The sequence below is a fragment of the Chelonia mydas genome, chromosome 8, assembly GCF_015237465.2.
Source record: "Chelonia mydas isolate rCheMyd1 chromosome 8, rCheMyd1.pri.v2, whole genome shotgun sequence".
NCBI classification, from domain to species: Eukaryota; Metazoa; Chordata; order Testudines; family Cheloniidae; genus Chelonia; species Chelonia mydas.
Genome location: NC_057854.1, coordinates 28,331,185 through 28,358,192, shown reverse-complemented (window position 1 = coordinate 28,358,192; position 27,008 = coordinate 28,331,185). Strand labels below are relative to the sequence as shown.

The 27,008-nt window shown below is 40.4% G+C and overlaps 1 protein-coding gene across 3 annotated transcripts in view; it reads right to left on the bottom strand.

Moving 5' to 3' along the window:
- The window catches only part of TENM2 (teneurin transmembrane protein 2), an 832,723-nt gene that overhangs the window by 258,433 nt on the left and 547,282 nt on the right, over window positions 1–27,008 (bottom strand). For all 3 annotated transcript variants that reach the window (XM_043521038.1, XM_037906816.2, XM_043521040.1), the window contains one exon: window positions 8,552–8,786. In XM_043521038.1, the coding sequence (XP_043376973.1) occupies window positions 8,552–8,786 (235 nt within the window). The remainder of the gene's footprint in view (window positions 1–8,551; window positions 8,787–27,008) is intronic.

Sequence of the window (27,008 nt, the reverse complement as noted above, 5' to 3'; positions counted from 1 at the left end):
CATATGGGCATATTGCTTACAGTAATACTGGCACAAATATACCCGCCTTCTGTTACTTTGACATTCACTTAGGGCTCTGATTCTTCACTGCCTGGGTAATAATTTATATCTATCCCAAGGGAGTGCAAAAGACAACCCAAATAGCAAAGAATTGTTGAAACAAGACACTAGAGTTTCTGACAACAACTGCCACACTGGGTCAGACCAGCGGCCCACCAGTCACCAACATTGTCCAGCACCAAATGCTTCACAAAAAAGTGAAAAAGACCACAAAAGACTGTAAATTATTATGGGATAAACTGCCTCCAGGGAACATTTCCTCTTAAACTCCAAAAGGCAGAAGTTGGATTATGAGCATCTGAAAATGTTATGAAGAGCTTATATAAGGGGGACTGTATAACAGGAAGCCCTTGACCAAATGACCCAGCGACCTGCTTTCCTTTGATCATACTTAGTTCCATCATTCAGAAAATGGGGAAAGAATATGAGTCATAATTGCATTTCCCAAACTGCTAACAAGAGTACTTCATCTTTCCTCTATTTAATTACTACTAATTATTTTGACAATACTTGTAAAGTACCACTGGAGTCTGCAAGTGGATTTTAGGGCACTTTAAAGTATCACTCAAACTAGAAATCTTGGTCTCTCGAATTTCCAAAGGGTGCCCCTGAAGAACACAGGTGAAGACCAGCTGGTATGCACAATGTATATAATCTAAAAACTGCCAAGTATAGGACTTGAACTTACAGTGCATAGGAGCAGCTCAGGTTCAGAGAACATCACATTGAGCCATCCAGTTACTGTGATAAACTACGTGCAAACCGTCCACCTTCAACAGAACCCTAGTCTTTTTGCACATGCATATTTCAGTCTTTGAGGTGTGTGAGTTGAGCTCATGCTGACCTGGAGTTCCAAACTTCACCCATAATAACTTTAGCAGTATTGTTTCCCCAAAAGGGCAATGCATACCATGCACTAGTTGAGATAAGTTTGGGGAGGATTATAACCATCCTTTGAGCCTCGTATGTGGGTGCGCACACACATAAAATGTTAGAAGAACCAGATGATTTTGTAAACAGCTGATTGTGTGTGTGTGTGTGTGCGTGAATCTTTACTCAAATGACCTCAAATTTGGACCACTAATCTTACACCACACCCCAATACGGCATGACAGATTTAAAGACAATCCAAGTTCAAATGTGGATTTTAGAGCCCATAGAATTGTTGCCTTGTCAACAGCAACCAACTCTCCACCTTAACTGAAGCAGAGCTGCCACTCTGCCATAATGTTCCCTGAAGCCTATAGACAGCTCCCTGCCAACAATCCCAAATATACAGTATATAGAAGTGAACATCTAACAAAATATATGCAACCCATAGAATGGAAGGAATCAGTCAAAAATATTCTCGCAATGAAGAAGAATGGGCCTAATTTCTATTGCTATTTAAGAATTTTCCTTTCTTTCTGAACTAAGCATTGCTAATTACAGTGATGCAGGCTTAATTCATAGCAATATAAATAACATCAGGCATAAGAACTAGCATTAGGGTATCATGCAATCTCAGACAAATATCCTTTCAAAGAAAATCTATAATAGCTCTTGGGTTACCCTCATTTATGAGCCATTATGCCTTTGACTGGCATCTGCAAATGGCCCAGTGTGAAGTTTCCGTAACAAAGACGACTATTACAGGGCAGGGAATGATGTAAACTTTCACTGTAAAGTGATAGTGCTCTCACTGTGTGCTCCCATAAAGAATCCCTCAAAAGTGTTTCAACCTTTAAAGTTGAAAACTGCGTCTTTGGCCATATCAGAAGGGTGAAAATCATATCAATGTTCAAAGTTAGCATTCTCATTATTCAATCGCATAAAAAGTACTGATTGGAGAAGCAATAAATGAACACCTCTTAACTGGAAAATGTGGAATCCCAGCACTTTTTCAAAGGAGGAGAAGACCGTCTGAAACAGACTGCAGGGAGAATAATAAAAGTTAAAGAGCATTAAACTGCAGCTTTGAGCTTAAAGGTGAAGCAGCTCAGTATTCTAGAAATGAATCTTAGAGGAAGCATCTTGATGTGCCATGGTAGTGTACTCATGTGGTTTTAGTTAAGGATATATGACCTCTTCCATTAGATACCTCAGCTACTTTAAAGAAGATAAGGAGTACTTGTGGCACCTTAGAGACTAACCAATTTATTTGAGCATAAGCTTTCGTGAGCTACAGCTCACTTCATCGGATGCATCCGATGAAGTGAGCTGTAACTCACGAAAGCTTATGCTCAAATAAATTGGTTAGTCTCTAAGGTGCCACAAGTACTCCTTTTCTTTTTGCGAATACAGACTAACACGGCTGTTACTCTGAAACCTGTCTTTAAAGAAGATGTAACAACTTATTCTGGCCTAAAATTTCACATACTCCTCTTAAGAGCAAGGTGTATGCATGCAATGACTGTAAGAAGGAAGGTTATGTGGGGAGGATGCATCAAATTTACTTAAATAATAATAATTTGAGTGATTTTTCAGTGTAAATTTAAAACTATGTATTTTACCAGTGTATATTTTTTCTTTTGCATATACGTTAAAGAGCTATGATTAAGAAAACCCAAGCTGAAACATATGCCATTTACCCATAATCCCATAAAACCAATAATGACCTAATCAAATTGGACACATTTTTTTATTTATTTATTTTTAATAACTCAGCTCCATCCCAAACTACTCTCATAAAACAACAACAAAATAAAACAAAAAATAAAAAAACAAACAAAAAAACCCTCACAACACTGAAATAAGATCCAAGTAGTGAAGACTGACATTTAAAAAGTATCTGCTGTACCTTCCAATGGACCACAGGATTAGTAAGGGGGGAGTGGAGAGATGGGTTTCCAAAGGCCACAGCAGAGGAGAAAGGAGAGCAGTCTTATTTGGAGCAAAGGATACCGCAGATTTACACTGCACCACTCAGCTACAGCCTCCATTTGGATTTATAACTTTATTGTGTGCCTTCCATACTCAGACAAGGAGGTATATGGAATCTAAACTGATATCTGAATTTTGTGTCTCCAACATAATTTTTTCCTGTAAAATAGCTATGTTACTATTCACTTAATTGTCTTTTTCATAGCCAGAAATGTGATTGTTGGTAATGTGCATTTTGGCGTGGAGCAGAATTTATTCAAGATAACTGAAAAGCTGAAAAAGCAAGAGTTGTAAAACTCTCCTCCCTCTCAAATGCACAGCATAGGTTGTAAATGGTGACTTTGCCTATTGAGCAGGTCCAATATTGAGATTAATAAGCTGACAAGTTTCAAGGAAGACTAAGAAAACTGCAAAATTAAAGTGCATTGCAACGTGAAGAGCCACTGGCTTGGTGGGATCAGTGCAATGCAGCAAGGTAAAGCTATAAAATAAAGACTGAACTGAAAGAGCAACATAAAGGTCTCGTTCGTTTCTGCATTGGCTCTAATAAGAATTTAGAGGCCACATTAGTTTTGGAACATGGGTAAGAATTACAGACTCATTTTGAAAGTTACAGATGGATTTGGTTCTGCAGGTATCAATTTTAGTAAAACTTACTAGAAATCATAAAAAGGAAAAAAAACAAAACCTTTTCCTGGGTTAATATTCTTATGATGGAGTTTATCATCAAGACCTGTCAGCTATTTAATCTTAGATACTAAGAAAAATCAATCATGGAACAACTTTGCAATGATCTTAAGCACAGCAGAGTGAGAATGTTTGTTGTGAAAAGCCTGTGTGTACCAATGACTTCAATTCATAACCCCCGAATATCCTATATCAGCTAAGAATACTGGCATTAGCAAACCGATCTTTTGTTTTCAAGGTGAATTTGTGTGTTGCTGGAGATTTTATTATCAAAAAAGAAAATTCAAGGATCTCTCATCTATAATTAAACTGACATGGGCTACAAGGCACACAATTGGAAAATAAGGCTGATGACAAGTCCTGTGAAATTTTATCTTGTTAATCTGTAAGACTCCTTAGCAATCAAATGCAGTCTATATATCATGCAGATGTAAATCACATAAATATACATATGCCAATACACATATTTTCACTTTTTTTTCTCTGTTGTCCCTGTCTTGTTCCTGAAGGGTGTAGACATCTTGTACACTGAAGGTGCAATCCTAAAAAACCCTTCCTTACCTAGGTAGTCACATTGACCTCTGTCATAAATATAAAGGGAAGGATAACAACCTTCCTGTATACAGTACTATAAAATCCCTCCTGGCCAGAGGCACAATATCCTTTTACCTGTAAAGGGTTAAGAAGCTCAGGTAACCTGGCTGGCACCTGAACAGAAGGACCAATAAGGAGACAAGATACTTTCAAATCGGGGGGAGCGGGGGGAAGGTGCGGGGTTTGTCTGTCTGTTCTGTGTGCTTGCTGGAGAGAGTTCAAGAAAGCAAGCAATCCAACTCCATTAGAATTAGTAAGTACTAGCAAGGAAATGCGTCCGTTTACTTTTGTTTTGGCTTCTGATTTTCTCTGTGCTGAGAGGAAGGTGTATTCCTGGTTTTCTTTTTGTAACTTTAAAGTTTTTGCCGAGAGGGAAATCCTCTGTGTTTTAAATCTGATTGCCCTGTGGGATTAGCTTCCCTTCTAATTTTACAGAGGTGCTTCTTTTACCAGTTTTCTTTCTAATAAAGTTCTGCTTCTTTTAAGAGCCTGACTGATTTCTCTATTGTCCTAAGACCTAGGGGTTTGGGTCTGTGATCACTTTATAACCAATTGGTTAGGATATTATTCTCAAGCCTCCCCAGGAAAGGGGGTGTAAGGGCTTGGGGGGATATTTTGGGGGAATAGGAACTCCAAGTGGTCCTTTCCCTGATTCTTTGTTAAATCACTTGGTGGTGGCAGCGTACCCTCCAAGGACAAAAAGTTTGTGCCTTAGGGAAGTTTTACCCTAAGCAGGTAGAAATAAGCATAGGGGGTCTTTCATGCAGGTTCCCACATCTGTACCCTAGAGTTCAGAGTGGGAAAGGAACCCTGACAACCTCAAAAAACACAAGTAAGGATTAACTATGCTAAGGTTGCAGGATTGTGTACCCTAGATAACAAATATGGTTTAGTGGTTACAGCAGAGAATTGGGATCGCATTTTGTCTTCCTTGCTCTGCCACTCATCCCTGACATCTAACACTCTATGAATAACATCCCTTGGGCTCCTATATCATGACCAATATGAATTCAGCAAATGCACTATGGAATTCCCCCCAGGTATGTAGTGGTTGGTAAATTGGAGAATTTAAAACTTGGTTCATCATGGTTATGTGTTCCAAGTATTTTGTGTATTGAAGAACAACAGTCTACTCTCTAGAAGAGTTCTTAAATAGACGGACACTATCTCCCTTTGCATTTTAGCCTCAGACAGTGAATTTCCTGGCAGGATCAGGCCATCCCAAAGAGGACTCGAATTTTTATCTAGACAGTTCTCAGTAATAGATGCTAGTTCCACTTTACTATGTAAGATCAAGTTCCACATAGTAGCAGATGTATTCTCAACAGATCTGGCACTTAAGAATAGTGTCTTGGCAGTTGGTCAAAAATATTCTTATCTGTTACAACTTTCTTAGTAAAAGAAATCGGCACCAGAGCCATCATCTCCAATTTTCAATTTGGTCACCTGAAACTTCTGATAACCCTCACTTCCCTCTGGCTTTTGTGCTCAGCTCCTCCACAGCATCCCTGGCCCATATCAGAGTCTTAGCAGGGCAGAATAATATGAAGTAGAGGTACAGAATGTATTTAGTGAGTCCCAGAATAGGTCAAAATCTACAGAGTATAATATTCCTTGGACCCTGAAATGGCAAATATTGAAGCCAAGCTCCTGATAATATATAAAAACAAAGTTAGATGTGTTCCTTTTTATCCTCCACATCAACTGCCTGGTTTTGCCCTCAGGTCTAACTGTGTCACTGTCACAAAGCTAACAGGAGCAGCGTGAGCATAACTGAAGGTAGACCTGCTCCCCAACTCTCCAATACTAGTCTTCTCCAGAACAAATCATTGCAGTATAGCAACTCTGACTAATGGACCATAACAGCTCCACGCTCTAGATTCAGCATAAAACCAAACCAAACCACACTCATTCCCAGGCAGTTTATGTAGCCACTGCCATTTACTTGATTGATTCAAGTCTAAGTCCAGCAATAACGACTGACCTCTAGAGCACCACAGAAAGAACCCAATCTTAAACCAATCTCTAGCTATTAGAGAGCAGGACAAGACCAAAGGAGAGGGAGGAATAGGGGCTGATTATCTCACATCTGCCTACTGCCTTCAGCTGAACCATTTGGTACTGGCCACAGCCAGAGACTGAAGAAGATGGACCTTGGCCTGATCCAGTATGGCAATTCCTGTATGCTTAGAAAGATTCCAGTTCATGTCAAATCCCAACAGCTATGGCTGCCCTTCAAACCAAAACCACGAATGAGTGACACCGTGTGGAAAACAATCCAACTTCTCAACCAATAATTAACCTATGCAAACATGGGTGTGCAAGTACATCCCACCACCAATACACTTTCCCATCTGCTCCATTCTCTTACTTCATAGCATTACTGTAGTGAGGCAGAATGGCCTCCCTCCGACCTGGAGAGCAAGAAACCACTATACTCCCCGTGGTGAGCGGAGCTAAATCCACCCCACCCCACCCCTCCAGAAGTCCTGGGGCAGGACAGGAAGTATAAAATGAGAGCCCTGCAGCTCAGCTGGTGCTGGAGACTAGCAGGGCAGACTTCTCTTCCAGGATCCCTGACTTGGCCCTAAGTGGAGCTATGCCCTGCAGTCGGAGGAGGCAGACAAGTGCCCCGAGGAGCTGTGGGGACTACTGGCTGCCGAGTAACCAGAGGGGACAGAGGACCTTTGGACTATGGAGCCCCCCTACACCCAGGCTGTGGTAGAGAGTGGTCAAGGGGAACCAGATTTTAGTCCAGGTTTTGCTGCCAGAGAGTGAGTCAGTGTGTTTTGGCAGGATCCCCACTGACCCAGTGGCAGGATTCCCTGGAACTGTTACGGCCCTGGACTGGGAGTAGGGTGAGCCCAGGTCCCCTTACTGCCAACCCCATCCCCGGGGTGGCAGCCTACCTACCTTAGGCCAGCCAGGAAGCTGGGCCATAGACAGTTTGCTGTCTGCCCCTGGCAGAAGGCTCTTGGCTAAAGACTGCTTGGGCTCTGCCCCGCCCATAGGGCCAGAGCTTCCTTATAGACTGCCACGATAGACTGTTAATTGCTGTCTGTCCCAGGCAGAAGGCTGTGGGCTAAAGACTGTTTGCACTCTGTCCCCTCCACCCCAGAGGGCCAGAGCTTCCCCATAGACTGATTACTACCCGCCTGTAGTGAGGTGGAGTGGCCTCCCTCCCCATTTGAGAGTGAGGGACACTACAATTATGTTTACCGAAATGTATAAAGTACAATAACTTTCTAATCTATTCTTATGGGCACCCACAACTGCAGATACAAGACACTTGCTCTATGACACCCTCCAATAAGTCCTGTATGTTTCAATAACCAGCCTGCCCACTCGAAAGATAGGAGTGGGCAGAAAGAGCAGTGGGTTGGTGCCAGTGAACAGATGTATCACCACAGTTGCTAGTTCTAATTTCCATGAGACCAGCTTTGCCAGTGTTTCTGATATTTAAAGCACAAGTTAGAATTAAGATGAAAAAAAATGACAATGAAACTGAACGTTTAGAAATGCAGTATGTCAGAAAACGTCTTTTTGTATTGATTTATTTTGGCGATCATAAGTGTTGCACTTTTTTTTTCTTTTATACATAACTGTGTGCCCCACAGGCTTCAAGCCGCTAGTGTGCACGGGAGGGATTAAAGTGAGTCTGCATGTTGGATGAAATATAAATTAAAATTAAACTTCTGTCAATCTTGAATCAGGGATTGTTTCTAAAGGTCTCCCAAAACACTAAATTTCAAATGAGTCTTCATTTATTACTTCAGGATAGGCCAAACGCATAATTTATCAGTGAAAGTCAATATACTCTTATAAGTAAGTTCCCCCTGAGCTTTGGAGTAAAAATATGTTATGCTAATTCTATTAGTTAGGTACACAAGAGCTGTCTGAATGAATAAACAAGTATTAAAATAAGAGACAAACAAAGAGGTGTCTAGCTGTCCATTTATCAATGCCAAATGAATAACAGCTATTCTAAACTAAATATATATTTTTATGTTGTGTTAGGTAAAAGATGAATTGACATAATGTTAATAAAATATATTTCTTTTCTTTTAACCAAATTCATATGTATTTTCTTAGCTGTTCTTTTTCAATGCAGTTGATTTTATACATGTTTATGTAACATTGCAGTACTTTCAGTATAAGGCAGCCTTGAGTTTCCAAGTCTCAATTAACCAAAAATCCCTGCTATCCGAAACCTGTACTGTAAATTCCCTCAATCGTATGAAATCTCATTTATCCAATCTTATTCATCGTCCCCATGACAGTCAGATAATTGAGACTATACTGTGTATTTTTAGAGCAGTCCTACTGAAGATCATTCCTTGCGACCTACCTGGTCTCAAGTGGAACATTACTATTGAGTACCCAGCTGTCTTGAAGTTGCACAGACTCAGGAGTGGTGGCCAAGTCATTTGGTGCAGGAGCTGGTGCATGGATCTGGTTCCGCCGATTTGTGAGAGAGTTCCTATTGAGGGAGTTGGCAGAGGAGTGATGATGAGACAGTGTATGATTGTGAGGAGGTGGGAGAGGTGGTCTCAGTGTTGACTGGCTGTGGTGATTCGAAGGGCCTGCAAGAAAAAAAGAGAAATATCATCAACATCTGTTGATGGCAGATTTTTTTGCCCCATAGCTTCAACAAGCCTTAGGCCTTTTGAAAATTTACCCCTTACAGCATAGTTGCAGTTAGATAAATGATGGTAAAATGACACTGGGAGTTCCATACTTAATATCTCCTAAAAACCCCCAGGGCAGGGGCCTGATTCTTCTTTCACTTACGCTGGTTTTCTACCAGTACAGGGAGAAGAGATCGGGCCCCAAATACGTACACTTTACAATGAAAAAGATGGGCCAAATCCTTCATGTATTTCAATGGGATCAGGCTTTGGCCCAATTTTTCTAACTGGCAGTACCACAAACTCTGTGTGAAATCTGAACATTATGCTGCTGTTCCTCCTTCTCTCACTGCAATGTGGCTAAAAATGTCATTGACGATGCATGAGGGAGGGGGGAAATAAATCTAGCTCATTCTTCCAGGACTGAGATGGCTTTGCCTTGATAATGGGAATACAAACTTGTTTTAGTCAGTAAGTAAGCAGATAAAATTCAAAAATATACAGGAAGACAATATAATGGCCGAGAAAGTATCATTTCAATAGAGTCACTTTTCTAACTATAAACACATAATGGTAAACAAGCTTATTTAATGAAATTCCATATGTTCTGGCAATTTTAAAATTTTAATAAAACTAATGAAAGAGATGAAAAATACAAGTTAATCCACAAGTAAGTGGAGTAACTGCATGTCTTAATCATTACATTAATTTTTGTAGTTTTCTAGTGAATAATAATTAGAAAAAGTAAAATTAGCAAAATTACAATTATACTGATGTATGTTTGTTTTTAGACTTTATGAAGCACATTGTGGATTTAATGACTCAAACAATAAAATAAAACATCACTGGGGAAAATGTTTACAGCCAGATTGATCTATTTTCACGTGGAACTATGAAGTATGGCAAATATACTCTTCTCAATTAATTGTAAATTAATTAAGTTCAACATTTTCAAACTTGGGTACCTAAAGTTAAACTCCTCGATAAGTGACTTGTTTTCCAGAGGTTCTCATCACCTGTTCAAAGGGTGCTAAGCACTTCTGAAAATCAGAAGTAGCCAGAAGCCTAAATATGAACTTGAGGGCTTCATTTTAGGCATTTAAGTTTGGAAATTATGACCAGAACAGACTGCCTATTCAAAGACAGAATCTGGCCAATGACGTGCAGTTATGCAAGGGAGAGAGAGTACAAAGGACCCTCTCTCCATGATCACCTTGTACAAGTCACATCCAGAATCCTGCAACTTGAGGCCTTTTTGTGCAAGAGGGAATGCTGCTACCACCACCAATGGCACGAGGCAACCCAAAGATGACAGTGGTAAATTCATGCTTCTTCCCTCCTTCCTTTCCACCTTACAGAGTGCATTCTGCTATAGAGTGCAAAGTGACCGCTCCTGATTGGATTCTTCAAGCACTCTGCCTGTGTTCTCTGCAGACAGGATTTTGGGGAGCTGGTGCTGTTGCTGCAGTGCCACACAAGAACCACCTCACTCAAGATAGCATAATTAGGGGAGCGGTGGGGAATATTGTCCTTTGGAGAGAAATGTTGATTTTCCTAAGTATTTTTGTGGCCCTTAGAGACCACAGTGATGGGCAGATGAGACAGAAACAAATGGGTAGGTTTTATTGTGACTACTTGCATAAGCAAAAATTGCCCTATGAGGAGACTCTCTAAAAAGTGAATGATAACAGAAAGAAATCCTATACTTCACATGGTACTGTAAGCAACTGGATACAGTCTCTTAAGAAATGGAAACAGCATATCCTAAATAGCATATAGGATAAAAATGAGAAGATATGCTAACAGAATGTCTATTACTTTGGACAAGTGCATCCCAAACCTTGCAGTTCATCACACGTGCTCTCTGCCCTATTAATTCTGCCCTACATATTTTTAAAATGCTTCATCCTTCCTGTACTAGTCTGAAGAAGGTGGTTTAACTTAACATACTATTAAACATCAAATGCTTAATCTACACATTGTGCTCTAGGTACTTGTACACTTCTTGGAAAGGGGACAGAGTCAGACTAAGGAGGAAGACAATGTGTTTGGATAATATCCAAGTACAGATGAGCCCAGTGGAACTATTTTCCCAAAGTCTGAATTTTGGCATTGAACAAAACACATTAATTTGGATTTCAGTAAATGGATTTTTGTGAGTGATAACATGCAAATTTGAGCACTTATGTATTAAAAGTTACTTCAGGAAGTCCAATGTTTCATATGTTCTGCAATCAACCTATTTTCTGAAGCAGCATCTCTTTTTCATATACTAATCTATGTACGTTCTCAACAATATCTCATAATACTGTCGGTCTAGTTCACACCTATAAAAGGAAACAAAGTTAATACCTTTTTTTTGGTGTGTGCTAGTTTTAGATGACTAAGTATATTTTAGATATGTTATTAGATGGTACATTCATAATGACTCAGATTCATGAAAGTACTTAAGAACACGCTTAAATCTATCTCTAGTCAGGACAGCACTTAAACATATGTTTAGCTTTAAGTACGTGCTCAGGTCCCATTGACTTCATTAAACACTTAACTGCTGGTCTGAAAATGAATGGACTTAATCACTTAAACGAAACAATTCCCTTAGTTTTGTGTGGCAGGGGAGGATAAACATGGAAAAGATATATTGTAACTATGTATAGTGTTTTGCTGTAAAGTTCAGTTTTGAGACATACAGCCTTGCCAGCTGCAACAGAGAATCTCTCTATGAACCTTGCAAATTTTCAGCCACAATATTAGACGCTGTTTTTTTAAAAAAAAAAATCAGTCAATAGTAAAGTCAATACATTAATACTAATAAAAAACATTTCTACAAGACTGCAAGATTAAGGAGGCAACAGGTTAAGTTCAAGTTCCCAAGAATACATTTAATTTAGTTCAAGTATATTATTTAAATACAAAACTATATACAGGAATTGACTAGATTAAATCTCAAAACATTTTTTTATATCAAATCAAGAACATTGTAACACACAGTACAGAACAATCAAATAAGTAACTAAACTAAATGTGTATTTGTAAATGTCCTGGAAAGAAGGACTTGCTTTTTCATAGAGCTAGACCCAAACTGGACTCGGGGTTTTGAACACCCCAGAACTTTGCAGAGATTCAAAATCTGCATTTGGAAATAAACGTCTCCACTTTTATTGTATAGGCACCTTGGCTGAAGCTAGTAGTAACCACAGCAACAACAGCTGTGACTTTCTTAGTCTTGGAACTTCAAGGAGGAGTATCACTCTTCATGTAATCAAGAATCAGCAGCTTGAAGGATTGGTACACTGTGTCTTTCAATATGTGATGCTCAGTGGTTTCTTGCTATTGCCACAGCAGTTGGAAGCCTAAAGATGATAAATAACTTGATGCGCTACAAATAACTTTGTGTAGTAGGGAAGGATTTTTTTTTTAAATACAGCAGCTACAAGTATATTGGTTTGCTTTGGAAAAAGAAAAGCTGTGGGAATTATGCCCTTCCTCAAATATTACATCAATTAGGAGGTTTATGTACTATTTAATCTCAGGTGTTTTGACGGTGGGAGGGGAAGGGTTGTTTTGATCACCTTGATCGATTGGTCCTTCAGCCTCATATAGATTGCGCTGATCACAACATGTCCTCCATTCTTCTCATATCCTGGCCTTCCTTCTCCATGTACGGCCATGTCCTTTCACGATAAAAATCTTCCCATCTCTTTGGAGGTCAGCCAAGTAGTCGTTTCAGTTCCTGTGGGTACCAGTCGGCGACAGCTGGAGTCCATCGATTGTCAGTGAGCCTCGCTATATGCCCGGCCCATCGCATTTTTTTTCCATTGCCCTCTCTGTGACAGATAGTTGATGCTCCTCTGTCTTCGTCAGCGACCATGTTTCACTGCCGTACAACATTGCCAGCAGTACCGTTGAGTTGAAGAGGCTGGCTTGTGTTGGCTTGTTGATTTTTCCTTGGAGGACATCCTTGATAGAATGGAATGTGCACCAACCTGCTTTCTTTCTTCGCGAGAGTTCACCCTCCTGATCATGGCGCATGATAATTTCTTAGCCTAAATAGACATATTGCTCAACTTCTTCTATTTGTTCTCCCTTGATTGTTATTTGGGCTTTTAGCGAGGTATCAGACCGCATATATTTCATTTTGCAACGGTTAATTTTCAGTCTGACTTGACTGCTTTTTGTGTTGAGTTCTCGCAGCATTTTCTGTAGTTTGATAGTATTTTCGGGATCAACATAATATCGTTCGCGAATATGAGATGGTTTAACTGCTCTCCGTTGATGTTGATTCCACTCTTCCAATTCATCCACTTCATTACCATTTCGAGGCAGGCTGTGAAGAGTTTTGGTGAAATTGTGTCTCCTTGTTTCACACTTGGTGGGAGTTCAGTTGACGAGAGGCTAAGAATCTCAGGGACCAGAAAAAGGACTGCCCTCTGAGTGTGCACTGCAGGACACTGACGAGAGACAATTTGATCAACCATTTAATGGAGGAGAAGGCAAGGACAGCCTGTGACATCCTTGGTCTCTGCAAAACACGACGAAGAAAGGAGACGAAAGTACTATCATGTTGGGAAAAGGAGAAGATGTGAGAACCGTTGGAGGAATCGGCTTCATCATTAACAAGGAATGGTCTTAAAAATCATCTCCTACAAGTTCAAGTCATTGCACATCGTAGTGCTACACCTCCAACTGAACAAGAACAGCACCTTCAAGATTATTCAGATCTATGCTACCACAAGCACAAGTGAAGATGACGATGTGGAAGAATTCTATGAGGAGCTTGAGGAAACCCTTGCTCAAAAATCCACATATACGATCACAATGGGAGATTTCAATGCCAAAGCTGGAAAATGGAAAGAAGGTGAAAAGTTCATTGGAAGGTATAGCATCGGTGAATGGAATCCATGAGGAGAGCGACTGGCAACTCTGGCGGAGACTAAAGAAATGTTCATTGGTAACACCTGGTTTAAGAAGAAGGCCAAGAGGAAGTGGACATGGATTGCGCCCAATGTGAAGAATAAGAACGAGATTGACTATATTGTGATCAATAAGCAGCGCACTGTACAAGACATCTCAGTAGTACTATCATTTAAAACTGGTAGTGACCATTACTTGCTCAGAGCACAGCTCAACTTGAACAAAAAGGTGGAGAAGAAAGCACTACAGATGGCATATCAGAGACAGAGGCCAAAAATATTCGATGAGGCAATCTTGAAAGCGAACATTTCCAAGGAAGTCTGGAGTCTTATAGATAACTGCGATGAGGATTATAAAAACTTCACTGATAAATTGAGGCAATGCGTGAAATTAGCCAAGAAAGAAAGACTGAAAAAAGCGAAGGGAAGAATCTCAGAGGAAACACAGAACTTGCTACAGAAGCAGAGGAATATGAAGCGAAATGATGGTGACAAACTTGAGTACTCCCTCCTCTGTAAGTTGATAAGAAGAAGACTAAAAGGAGGACTTCAAGACGTACCGAAATGAAAGGCTCTTAAAGACGACTGAAGATTGCAGAAGCCTCAAAAAATGCAAAAGGTAATTGACACTGTACAGTTCAACAATAATGGCACTGAAGAACAGGGATGGAAAACGAGCAATTGACAGAACAGGGATGGACGCGGTCTGCAAAGATTTCTACACTGAACTGTGCGCGTCTCAGACGAACGTCCCAGTACAACACTTCAAAAGACCAACGAGCATGTACTCCCAGTCTTTGTCAGCAAAGTTTGACATGCAGTTCACCAAAAGAAGGAAGGAAAAGCCCCAGGTAAAGATGGACTGACAATCGAAATAAGAGCTGGAGGCCAAGACCTCCGGGAAACCTTTGCTCAGAGGTTTAGCCATTACTTGGAAATGCAGAAGATTTAGAAGAGTCCAACACCATTCTGGTGTACAAGAAGGGCGGCTGGGAAGGTCTAAAGAACTATCGTCCAATATGCCTGCTCTCACATATTTACAAGCTGTTCACCAAAATAATAACAAACCGACTCTCACAGATTCTGGACAAGCAGCAGCTGAGAGAGCAGGCAGGCTTTCAAAGGAATTTCAGCACAATGGACCATATTTTCACTATAAACCAGCCTATTGGAATGCTCAAGGGAATGCAAATTCCCTTTATGTATTGCCTTAATCGACTATGAAAAAGCATTCGACAGCGTAGAGATCAATGTAGTGTTGAAAGCTCTTGCAGAGCAGGGCATTGACACAAACTATATCAAACCATTAAAGGAAGCCAATTCTGACGGCACTACAGGTATAACTTTATTTTATACCCCTCTTCGCATCCCAGTTAAGGGTTGTTTTAAATAACAAAAAACCTTAGAGAGCTGGACATACAAAATGAAATGTAAAAGAGCTTTCTTGTCTTTGGACCTGAGTTTCAGATGTGAACAAACATCCACAATTCCTATAAACTGTAGTAGCTGCCATGGGTGTTGAACATTTCTGAAAATCGAACTTTAAAGTGGGGATATGATCCTTCAAGAAACATTGTTGGCATCCAAGATTCAGTACACCATCTATCTACAACTTTGCCTTTGGAGACTGAGGGGAATGGGCAAGTTTGCATTCCACTTTATGAATAGTAAGTACCCCAATCTTACTTGTGTTCTAACTAACAGAGAGGGTGTGACTGAAGTCACTAGGAGTCTTCCAATTGACTTCACTGGGCTTTGGAACAGACCCTCAAAAAGGAAATTTAGGAATAACGTTGCTTTGTTTATTTCCACATTAGATAACACAATTAGAAACCTGGACTATTTATGGTTAAGCTACATCATTGGTCTAAAATTAAATCCATCTTCAAACCTGTAGAGTACCTGCACAGCTCACAATCACTGCTGCAGTAGCAGCCGCTGCTCTCCATACTCCTATATGCATAGGGAGGGCGCAGGGGGCTTTCTAGGCACAATTTACTGAGCAGCTGGCCATTCCCCCACCACTCTCAAATCATACGTGCCAGGAGGACTGCTGTGGAGACTGTTCAGTGGTGGGTAAAGAGAGTGCAGTGCTCCCTTGGAGAAACTGCTCTCTCATAGCATCATCATGAGAGTTCTAATGCAGCATTTGCAAATGTACCCTGGTGATAATAAACCTGCTACTGGATTTCACAAGGTGATACAGTTACAATGATAATGCTATGTATGTTTTCATGGGTACACACAACTCTTTGGGTTCCAAACATCACCTCCTGCCTGTATACCATATAACATGAGACAGCCATCCTACTCCTGCTCTGACATTATCAAATCCCTTTCCAAGCACTGAGACGCACTGGCCCATGAACTGTATAAATTTGCAAAAACCATGCAACACAGGGATTTGAGAGATAGGCAACTTAATCTGCCACCTCAAAGCTCTACTTAAAATCCTGCTAGAATCAGGAGAAATATCACTGAACACAGTCAAATTACAGAGCAGTCTTTTTTCTGGCTCAAAGTTCCATACCAACAGAGCCCCTGAAAAGCCATATGGGTTGCACCTTACTCATGTTCCATTGCTCTTTGCTCCTATGATTATATATGAGCATTTGAGAGTCAGGAAACAATCTCTGCGCAGACACATAACCTAATCCTCTGCACAGGACTCTTTAAACAATCCCCTTATACAGTAGTGCCTCCAAATGAATAAGTACATAATTGTCTTCTAACCAATATTTAATACTGAAAGCACAGTAAGACAGTAAAACTGATGCAGAGGGTTTCAGTCTCTGTCAGCCAGGATTAGAACTCATGAATTTCTAGTTCTGTGCTCAGACAGCTTTACCATACCTCTTCTCTAAAGAAAGGAACTGCCATATCAAAACATCTAATTCAGTATTCTGTACTAAACACTGGATTCCTCATAGGAATCCATTAATGCATCTTATTATGTAGTACGTTATCACTCTGGACCAGTGATCCCAATGACCAGTTTATACCCTGAAGCATAAGCATTAATACCCTTGTACATTTTTTAGCTAGTACTGCAGGTTTGATTCTTATTTATAGCTCTAGCTAATCCTATTGTTTCTTTTCTATTTTTTTTTACATTTCCCATGCTATTTGGCACAAGGCTGAAGTTTAAACACAATGTGAGGACAATCTGCATGCTCTGAAAATGTTAACATGTGCTATTAAAAAAAGCAGATCCGTCTGACACCCAGAGATGTCATGAATTCTCATTTCTTGTACTTTAAACCATTTGCCATTTGCCTTTATTTCCATTGTTATTACAGTATTCTGAGGCAGAAAAGATGGAATGAGCACTGTACAATCCACACTGAAAATTCACTCAAAGTGTGGTGCAACTTATGAGCCACTACTTAGATTGGAAGCTTCAAAGGGCTGAGAATGTCTTTTTGTTCTGTGTTTGTACAGCACCTAGCACTCTGGGGCCCTGGTCCATGACTAGTGCTCCTAGGCCCTGTGATAATACAAATAAATAACAACAATAACATATCAGCTTCCACTTGTGGACTATAGCCATTATTAATTATTTATTTGTATTACCGCTGTTCCTGCCCCAAAGGGCTTACAGTCTAAATATAACACAAAAGACTGACACACAAAGAAAGGGATTTGGGCTGCGTTTAGGAAGGACTTTGGTTACTAGAGCCTCATAAGATTAATGGTTGACCTCCAGTAAAGTTTTTAGCATATATATTAGAATTTTCATTTGGGTTTTTCTCTGTAATACTTTTACTCTAAGAATGTTTTGCTTTGTTAAGGCTGGTTGGTAATTGGTATACAGGGTTATAAGCCCCTGGAGAAAGGTTAACCACAGGTGGACCCCAATCAGAGCTGCTGGGGAAATCACACTAAGGTGCAGAGGGACTGCAAGCTTAAACCCCTGGTTTGGAGGGAACGATATGCAGGTCTCCACACAAAAGAAGAGACAGCTGTGAACCTGAGCCCTAACACTGGCAACCTCCAGGAAGACCAGGAGATGGGCCAAAGAGTCAGTTAACTCTGAAACTGTGACATGTGGTATCTGAGATATTCTAAGTATAAGGAAATACTGAGCTATGAAATAACTACAATATCTCAGAGACCATCGTATGGTATATGAACTAGGTAAAATGTTGGCTTATTAATTAATGGAAAGCAGTGCATCATTTTTAATAATAATATTTCACTGGTATGACACCTGTCCTGTGAGATGCTAAAAGTGATTCATTAAGTAACACAAATGTATTAGCCCCATTTTACACATGAAGAAAGTGAGGCTTAGAAGTTAAGTGATTACTCTCAGTGACAGGAACAGCTCCTAGCCTGAGTGCCCTGATTCCTACTTCCATGGACTAAGTACAAGCTTGCTGTTCATGTCTACTCACCCAAAGAGATATGGTATATACAGGAATCCAGCCTCACCTTATTAGAGAGAAGGGATGCAGCTTTTCAATAATGTAAGGTATAACAGTGGGTATAAAACACTCTTTAGAGATGCTGCATGGTGTTCTTACTTTATTTTAACTCGGCTGGTGTGGTTCTGGTCCCAGTTAGAGGAATGATATGAGAATACAGAGGTAAGAGAAGAAAGCATATCTATATCTTGTAAAATAACGTATTTCATCTGCACAGAGTGTTTTTTTTCACAGAGCTCTTCACAACTGTAGATGGTGGGAATTACACCACCACTGAAATGCAATCACTGGAGAACAGGGTAGCAGCCAAGCAGGAAACTGAATCAATGCCCCGCACAACATGTTGTGAAAAAGGAATGTTGGCCAAGGACCTTGGGTGAAACGGTGTTCTCTTATAAAAAGAACGATGACACCTTGCAGAACAGACAGGCCCTTGGTTTTGAAGATCTCCTCTGAAAAATTACCTTCTTGCCTCCCCGCACATTGCATGGCACTTAGTTTACCTGCAGAGGCTGAGTGAAGGAAAGACTGAGTTAATATGGCTGGGATTTAAACTGGTGGCTCCAGGAACTATAGGTACTCTTATTTCAAAAGTTAATGCTTAGAGTACGGTGCCACTATGGACAGGTTGAATGAACTACCATATTACACCACGTACAAATTATGGCTTCGCCCATACATCTATGTTGTACAGCAGGAAAATACAGTGTTGAGTCCTTTCTATCTCTCTCCCAAAGCAGATACTCTATAAACAGGGATGGGCAAACTTTTTGGCCTGAGGGCCACATTGGGGTTCCGAAACTGTATGGAGGGCCGGGTAAGGAAGGCTGTGCCTCCCCGAACAGCCCGCCCCTATCCTCCCCCTCCCACTTCCCGCCCCCCTGACTGCCCTCCTCAGAACCCCCAACCCATCCAACCCCCTGCTCCTTGTCCCCTGACCGCCCCTTCTTGGGACCCCACCCCCTATCCAATCCCCCCTGCTCCCTGTCCCCTATCCACATCCCCGCCCCCTGACAGGCCCCCCCGGGACTCCCACACCTATCCAACCGCCCCCTGCTCCCTGTCCCCTGACTGTCCCCCAGGATCCCCTGCCTCTTATCCAACCCCTCCCCCCCCACTCCCTTACCATGCTGCTTAGAGCACCAGGACTGGCAGCCGCACCGCTTGGCCGGAGCCAGCCATGCCACCACGCAGTCTAGCGCACAGGGGTAGGCCGGTGGCTCTCGCAGTCATGCTGCCCGGCAGGAGCTTACAGCCACGCCGCCCAGAGTGCTGGCGGCACGGCAAACTGACGCTGCGGGAGAGGTGGGACAGCAGTGAAGGGGCCAGGGGCTAGCCTCCCCGGCCAGGCACTCAAGGGCTAGACAGGACGGTCCCACGGGTTGTAGTTTGCTCACCTCTGCTCTACACACTCAGCAGAACCCTGACAAAGCTTATCAAGTTTGATCCCATAAGGGGAATACTTAAAACCAATTAAAGTTAATATCTTCCCTTTAACTATATAAAGAGGATTCTTGACAGAAATGTTTTGGCCAGAAGTCTAGTTTGTTACATTTTTTAGATGGGAGATCATTAGCTGAACACAGCTTGAAAATCTGATTGCTCTCTGGATGGTCCATGGGGGAGTGTGAAAATTGTCAAAGTGATGTAAGAATAATTGTATTAGGAGTAGGTATATTTTCCAGCTCATTCCGAAAATGAGAGGGGGAGCCAGGCGCTTGCCATCCGGATAAGGAATTCAGGAGTCAGGTGCAGGCTGTAGTCCCCCCTAAGATGCTATCCTAGCAGTACTTTGGGTTTTATATAACCCAGCTAGCTAGCATACAAAACTGTATTCAATGGGTGTAAAAGAAATGTTAGTCACAGGTGCTTTAAGGCTATATATCATTTTGATTGTTTCAGGAGCTTCACTGCGCTTACTTTCTACTGTCCAAAGTCGTCTGGAAATTATCATTTTATATTAAATCTAAACCCATTAAATGTTTTTTATACAAAACAGTCTCTCAAGATGGACTATTTGAAAATAACTGTGTCAGAGAAGCAGATAGCAGAGTGAGATCTGAGCAATGCCTAGCTGAGCATTTCAATAAATCAACATTACCTAGAGCATTTCCGTATCCTCTGGGAAGGGAAAACCTATCAGCGGAAAGTAATGATTTTTGGTCTTTCAATTGCCCTGAGGACCTTTACAATGCTATTAAGACCCATAGTCTCCCCACTGAAAAGTTTGGGAGTGAAATTATTAATAAACCTAGATGACATGTTGATTGTTGCTTTCTAACAGGAAATATTTCCTCTATTATTCCTCTGCATGATCATCATCCCTCAGCACTTGGTTTCATCAAAAATTTAAACTCTTCTTATTCCATCTGATACTATTGCATTTAGAGACTCTGTCATAGCATACACTACACACAAAACTGGAGGCTTTCAGGGACAACTGAAGAGAAAGGAAAATATTTTTCAGAAAGAAAAAAACCCAATTGTGTTAAGTTTTACCCCATTGCTCTTTCATTGGCTTTTCTTTGGGTTATAGGATTTTTACAATATCAATCCTTGAACATAAGGAAAGGATCAAAATAACAATGAAATACAGTTTTGATTTTAGATTGAGCCTCCTAAGAATCAAATGACAGGAGACAAACTCTGATGTATACCAATCATTAATTCCAAGAATAACTGAAGCGTGCCAGCAAATGGCAAGGGCAAAATAAAGGTTCCTAGAGCAATTCCACTTCAAAGCTCTCTGGAAGTCAGAATTGTTTACAATCTGGGTGACCTTCTCCCCAAAATTTCTCATGGTACAGGTCTCATAGGGCAAGTAACAAAAGTTTCTTAGACTATATAAACAAAAGTCAGATGAATGTCAACTTTGCATTGCATCATGTTATAACAAATGATACTTGATGAAATATGACATATATGTCATGTTGCATCAGGCTTTTCAATACCCTTTCTTTTTAAACACAGGCAAGAAGCAAATAATTACCCATGAGAAACAAATATTTGACTGCTTCCCTTGCGGAGAAGCAAACTCAAAGTATTACATGGTTGGTATCTCTTCCAAAGGTTGTGGAGTTTATTTTTAATTCTTCATTACTTTCTTAGATCAACAAGGTCACCAATTGTTGGTATAAGAAGTCTTGTAAAAGTCGTCTGACTCATCACACTAGCAGAGAGTTTACTTTAATGTAAATTTCTGTATGTAGGCTGCTACTCGACATGCTAAGTTGCTTCTACTATTCAAGCCGGTGAGACAGATGATGGAGAGCAGCATAAGATGGTGAAATGAATTAGCCAGTTCAGCAACAAAAGACCAGTTCTTTGGTTGGCATGTTTACTTCTTAAGGTTTTAACCTGGAGGTTTTTAGTACACTCGTTATAAGAATGTGTGTGTGCACACGCGCACACGTATAGAAAAACAAACAAACAAAAATCTTAAATAACCAGAACACACAAAGAAAAACAGAAAACCCATAATGGGATACAACCCAGATATGCAATTACCATGTTTGCTCCCTAGATGCTGCTAATCTCATATAGCTTTTTGAGCACAAATCTGAGGCCTGGTTATGCATTGAGGGTCTGATCCAAAGCCCATTAAAGTTAATGGGAGTCATTCCATTGCCTTCAACAGGCTTTAGATTAGGCACTCCCTCCCTATCTCTTGTTCCTTCCCAGAACTGATCAGGGAGTTTAATGCTAATGAGGCACTCATATGTTATGGTCATGTGGATCATATCAGTACATAGATAGACCACATCAGTACACAGATTCCTTACTTGTACTGGAAATAAGGATCTCTGCACTTTGTCACAAGAAAAAAGCCCAATGGCTGGTTTTTATTTAGTGCGTTTGAACTTAAAGGCCACAATCCTAGATAAGGTCCCCATTGTGATATGCACTATAAAGACAACAAAGATGTTGTCCCTTCCCCTGATGGGCTTACAATCTAGCTGTAAAATAGAAGACCACCAGTCAATACAACAAACAGACAGGGGTCATGCAAGGAAACAGTAAGGCAATACTGGTCAGCATGAAAAGCAGATGCCACAGAATATCCACTGCCTAACCATTGTTGAGTTTAGTGTGAGTGTGACTACAAGCTGGGAGATGTAAATATTTACTAGTTTGATTAGGGCAGGTAATAATCTATAGACAACTTTGACTAGTTGCAGGAGGATAAAAAATCCAAAGCAAACTCTTAACATCTTGCTGAAACTTCAGCTTAATCAGGGTACGCCTCACTTGAGTTTTACATTCTGGGAGCTATAAGAGAATTCTGGGAACAATTTTTTTTTATTTTAAACAAAACTTTTTGTCAAGTAACCTCCCTGTGTATACAAGTATGTTTATAAAAGAGGAGAAATGCTGTTATTTCTCATCCACTAGACTCTTATTGCCATCTTATTTGACACTGTTTGCTCACAAACTGGCTGCTTGGGACATCACAATTAGAATGTAAGTATAAGCTGTGTGCTGCCACTTACAATATGCACTATCTTTACCTTTCTATCATGAAAACATATATTGGAAATTGAATTTAAAACCAAAAGAGACAATTTCAGTCAGGCTGGCAGATAGCCTAGCATCAAAGCTGTCCAACACCACCAGAATAAGTGGAATGCTTGAAAAGGCATAACGTCTGTTGGCAACATTGTTTGATCCAAGTGTCAAGGGCAGAGTAAAAACCATAATTCTATCCATTACAGATATAGTATATGTTTTTGGAAGGTTGTTCTCATATAAAAAATGCTAGAAGTAAAGAAAATGTCTTCTTTCACCTTGTCCTTTTTCTTTTTCCAGGACAGGTATTTCTCATGAGTTACAATATTTCCTGGGGTACTGGGAAATGCAAAAACTCCAGCAATAACAGCTGCACTTTATTGGTATTAACACAACCATCTAGTGAACCAGTGACATTTCTGAGACCTATAGAAAATACAACAGAAGTAATACTTATGGAATTATATAGTGTTTTTTTCCCCTCTACCTGTCTGCATATGAGGGTCATTTCACTCTATGCAATACTGAGATCAAGCCAGTTCTGGAGTGGCATGCTCAATCCATTATAATAATGGCAGCAATATTACACAAGAGTTTAGGAATAGGAAGTGAAGACGACTACGGAACCTTATCCAATTAAAGTCACAAGGGAATATAGATGGACAAAGTGTAATTACTCAAATTGCAATTTGGCCACAACCTCTGGATTAACATCTGCACTCTTGCAAAAAGTGCTAACAGCATTTTTAATGACCACAAGTCTTCAAGACCTCAGCTTTACATCTCCATTGAAAGATGTGTATAGATTGCTTAAATCCATTAGAGAAAGGAAAAGTCCATTGCAGTTAAGCATTTTTTTCCCCTTAGGGCTATTTTATTTTTTAATCCTTTATGCTCAGTGGCACTGAAAGCTGATATGACAAATTTACATCAGCTCCAGAGAATCAGTTTCCATGCATCTACACATTTTTAAAAAAAATCTGATAAATCAGTAAGCGATGTTTACTATCAAAGTATCAGAGTGACTCAGATAAGTTAGTCTTTACTTTGATTTTTAATACTTGTAAGATTTGTTGTGTTGTGGATCAAAAATATCCTTCAGAATTTTATCCTACCTGGAAGAGATTTAGATTTTCTGTAGTAACATTGGTGTGGTCAGCATTCAGGGAAGGGGTGACATTTTTCTCTTTTTATTCTTGACTCCGGCACACTTTAGGATGTTGTAAAAATAAATTAAAATACCCATTTAATGCCTGAACCAAGAACCATACAGTCTAAAGCCCTGCTCCTTCTCCCATTCAAATCTAAAGCAAAACTTCCATTGACTTGAATGGAAGCTGAATTGAACCAGAAATTAGACAACAGGAGGGATATGCAACAAAATCATGTCCTTTAAGTAGTTTAGAAAAATTGAGCAGTAAAACAAGGAAAATGATTCTAGCTGCAGCATGTTGTGTAGTTAGGCGAGGGAAGAGAACAAAGACAAAGAGGCCAGAGAAGTGGAATGTGGTACAGCGTGGGTGGGAGATGATATAAGCATGGAGCATGCTTTAGAAGTTGCAGTGGAGGGAAAGGGGCAGATTTGTGCGATGTTGAAGGAGAAATGACAGAATATGGCAGGAGCCTGGATATAAGGAAAGGAAACAAGGAAGAGTCAAGGATAACTTGAGCCTTGCCACCTTGAAGGAGGAGAACAGTGGTGTTGACAACAGATATGGAAAAGGGGGCCTGGGAGATATGGCACATGAGGTTTTTAAGACGCACCAAGTTTATCTATATAGTATTATTAAATCTTAGGGAGAAGAAAATTCCCCCATCCAAACCTTCTCTAAACAGGCTAATTCAGAATCTTGTTAGGTACAGGTATGTGCATCTCTGTGCTGAAGCTTGTTACTACCTTCCATTTAAACTACACTTCACAATACAACGAATATTGACAAGAATGCTAATTATTACCCACTGAGAAAGACTATAAAATTTTGATTAATTTGTGTTTTAAAATGAATGAGATATTTACTGGCACTCTTTGGTCTGTAATTAGAGAGAATAACATATTGTGGATTATAGTTTTGGATTGTAAAAATACTGTGCTGCTAAACTACTTTACACTCCAGATTTCACATTCAATGGGCCTTTTCCCCCTTTCCTTTTATTTATCATTTCATAATAATTATGACATTAACCTATAACTAAACATTAAAGAAAAAATGTAAAAATTCAATATCAACAGTAGACAAAAACATTTTGTCTGGACAGATAAGTCCTCAAAAATACCTTGGAAAAATAAATACATACAAATTTCAGTGTATAGTATTACTCTCATACAGTAATGATCATTGCTCATATTGGCCTACCAATAATAATTAAATAGATATTAAATTACAGTTAGCTGTCCCAAAAATCCAGTAAAAACCCTGGTAGATCAATATCAGACCTGTTATACGAATTGACACAGCAATCTTACTTATTTTTAACTTGAGAAGAAAGAACAGTATTTGCATCACAATATCTATACACACACACTTTTGCTTTTCATCTTTAATTAACTTACTCTTGGCAGGAAACAAGACAAAAGCAGAAAAAATAAGAGTAGCAAATTCCTTATGTATTTGTGTTGTTTTATCTAATATTTTCACTTTTATCCAGATAACTTGAGTCATCTGTTATCTTTCATAGGAGAGTATAAATGTTAGAATGATGTTACCAGCTGAAGAAATAGATTTAAGGACTGAAACCTTTATTAGCCATCATAAAATGTATTACGATCTGAAGTGGAAGCAGCAAACATTTGCAAAGAAATCAGAATTAACTAGATGTTCCCCAGCAAATAAAATGGCCCATTGTCTAGTATACCCATATGCATTGCCTTAGTAAGATTTTCTACTCTTTAAATGCAACAAAAAATTATCTTTAATTAGGGCATCCATTATGTTTTAATACTTTCACACTCTATTCTGAAAATATCTTCTCCATATCTATAAGGTGTTCACCTGCCATTTCCACCCAGTTGTAAACCTTGGAAACCTTATTATCCACAAGATCTGATTCAACATCAAAGGAATCAAAATACTGCTCCTTGATGGGGTTACGACAGACATAAGATTTGGCAACCAGATCAGAGGAAACACATTTTCTAGCTGCAAGCCACACTCACATTTTCACATATTATTATTGAACATGTGGCGCTGATGGGGGAGGACGTGTGTTTTGGAGGACAAGGGTTTATTCCTAAATTATGGTTTCTGAGTGGGGGACTTGCCAATGTAGACAGTGGCCACAGACTTCAAAGTGAGTAGTAAAACACCAGGAAAAATAAAATAGGGAAAGACCTGGGAATGTTAAAGATGAATAACCCCTTACCCCAGTTTATCCATCTCACAGAATTCTCTTCTGCCTGTTCAAAAATGCATGCAATCAACACCACATTCAATTTCTTTGATTAACCACCACTGCATAACAATGATGATAAAACTTTGCATTTTTCATAGAGTCTACACATGAGTTTCTTAAAGTGCTTCATAAACATTTATTAAGCTTCATAAGATCTATGTATGAGGTAGGAATATTACTGAAATTTTACAGACAGATAAACCCAATCACAAAGAAATTAAGAGACCTGCATATAGTAAGTGGCGGAGGTTGGAACAGAATCTGGGTCCCTTAATCACAAGACATTCCCTTCCTGTTTTAGGCATTTCTCCAGTCGTAAGAGTGATTAACATGACAAAAACAGTCAGTAGCTCAGGCCCTCAGGCAGGGGCTGAGCAAAGAGTTCACCATGAGCAAGGCCCAGGCCCTGGGTCAGGGCGGGACAACAAACAGTCAGTAACTCAGGCCCCCAGGCAGGGGCTGAGCAAAGAGTTCAATAGCAAACCCAGGCTCTTGGTTCCGAATGGCCTGGGAGAGGGGGAGACTGCCACCCGCAAGATGGGTGGCAGGGGGGATGCAGGCCCACCCACTTCACTGCATCCCAGTCCGGGGCCCTAGAAGCAGCAGAAGACCCGCTGCTGTGTCAGTAGGGATCCTGGCCACAACACACTGACATTGACTCTGGCAGTGTTGCAGCCTGACTAGGGTCGGCTGCCCCCAGGCTTCTTCCTACCTCCCCCTCTAGAGGTACCTGGGTCTGGCCGGCATCCTCCAAGGGGTCACACACCATGGGCTCCTCAGGGTAACTGGCACACAGGTGGCTTGGCAGGTCCTTGGGGTAACTGGCGAGCGGCAAGCTTGGCAGTGTCTCTGGGCTCAGGCCAACAGCAGGCACTGGCTGGTCTGGCCAGACCTCAGGTCGGCAGCCGCTTGCTGTGGCCTCCCGGCTGGGAGCTCTGCCA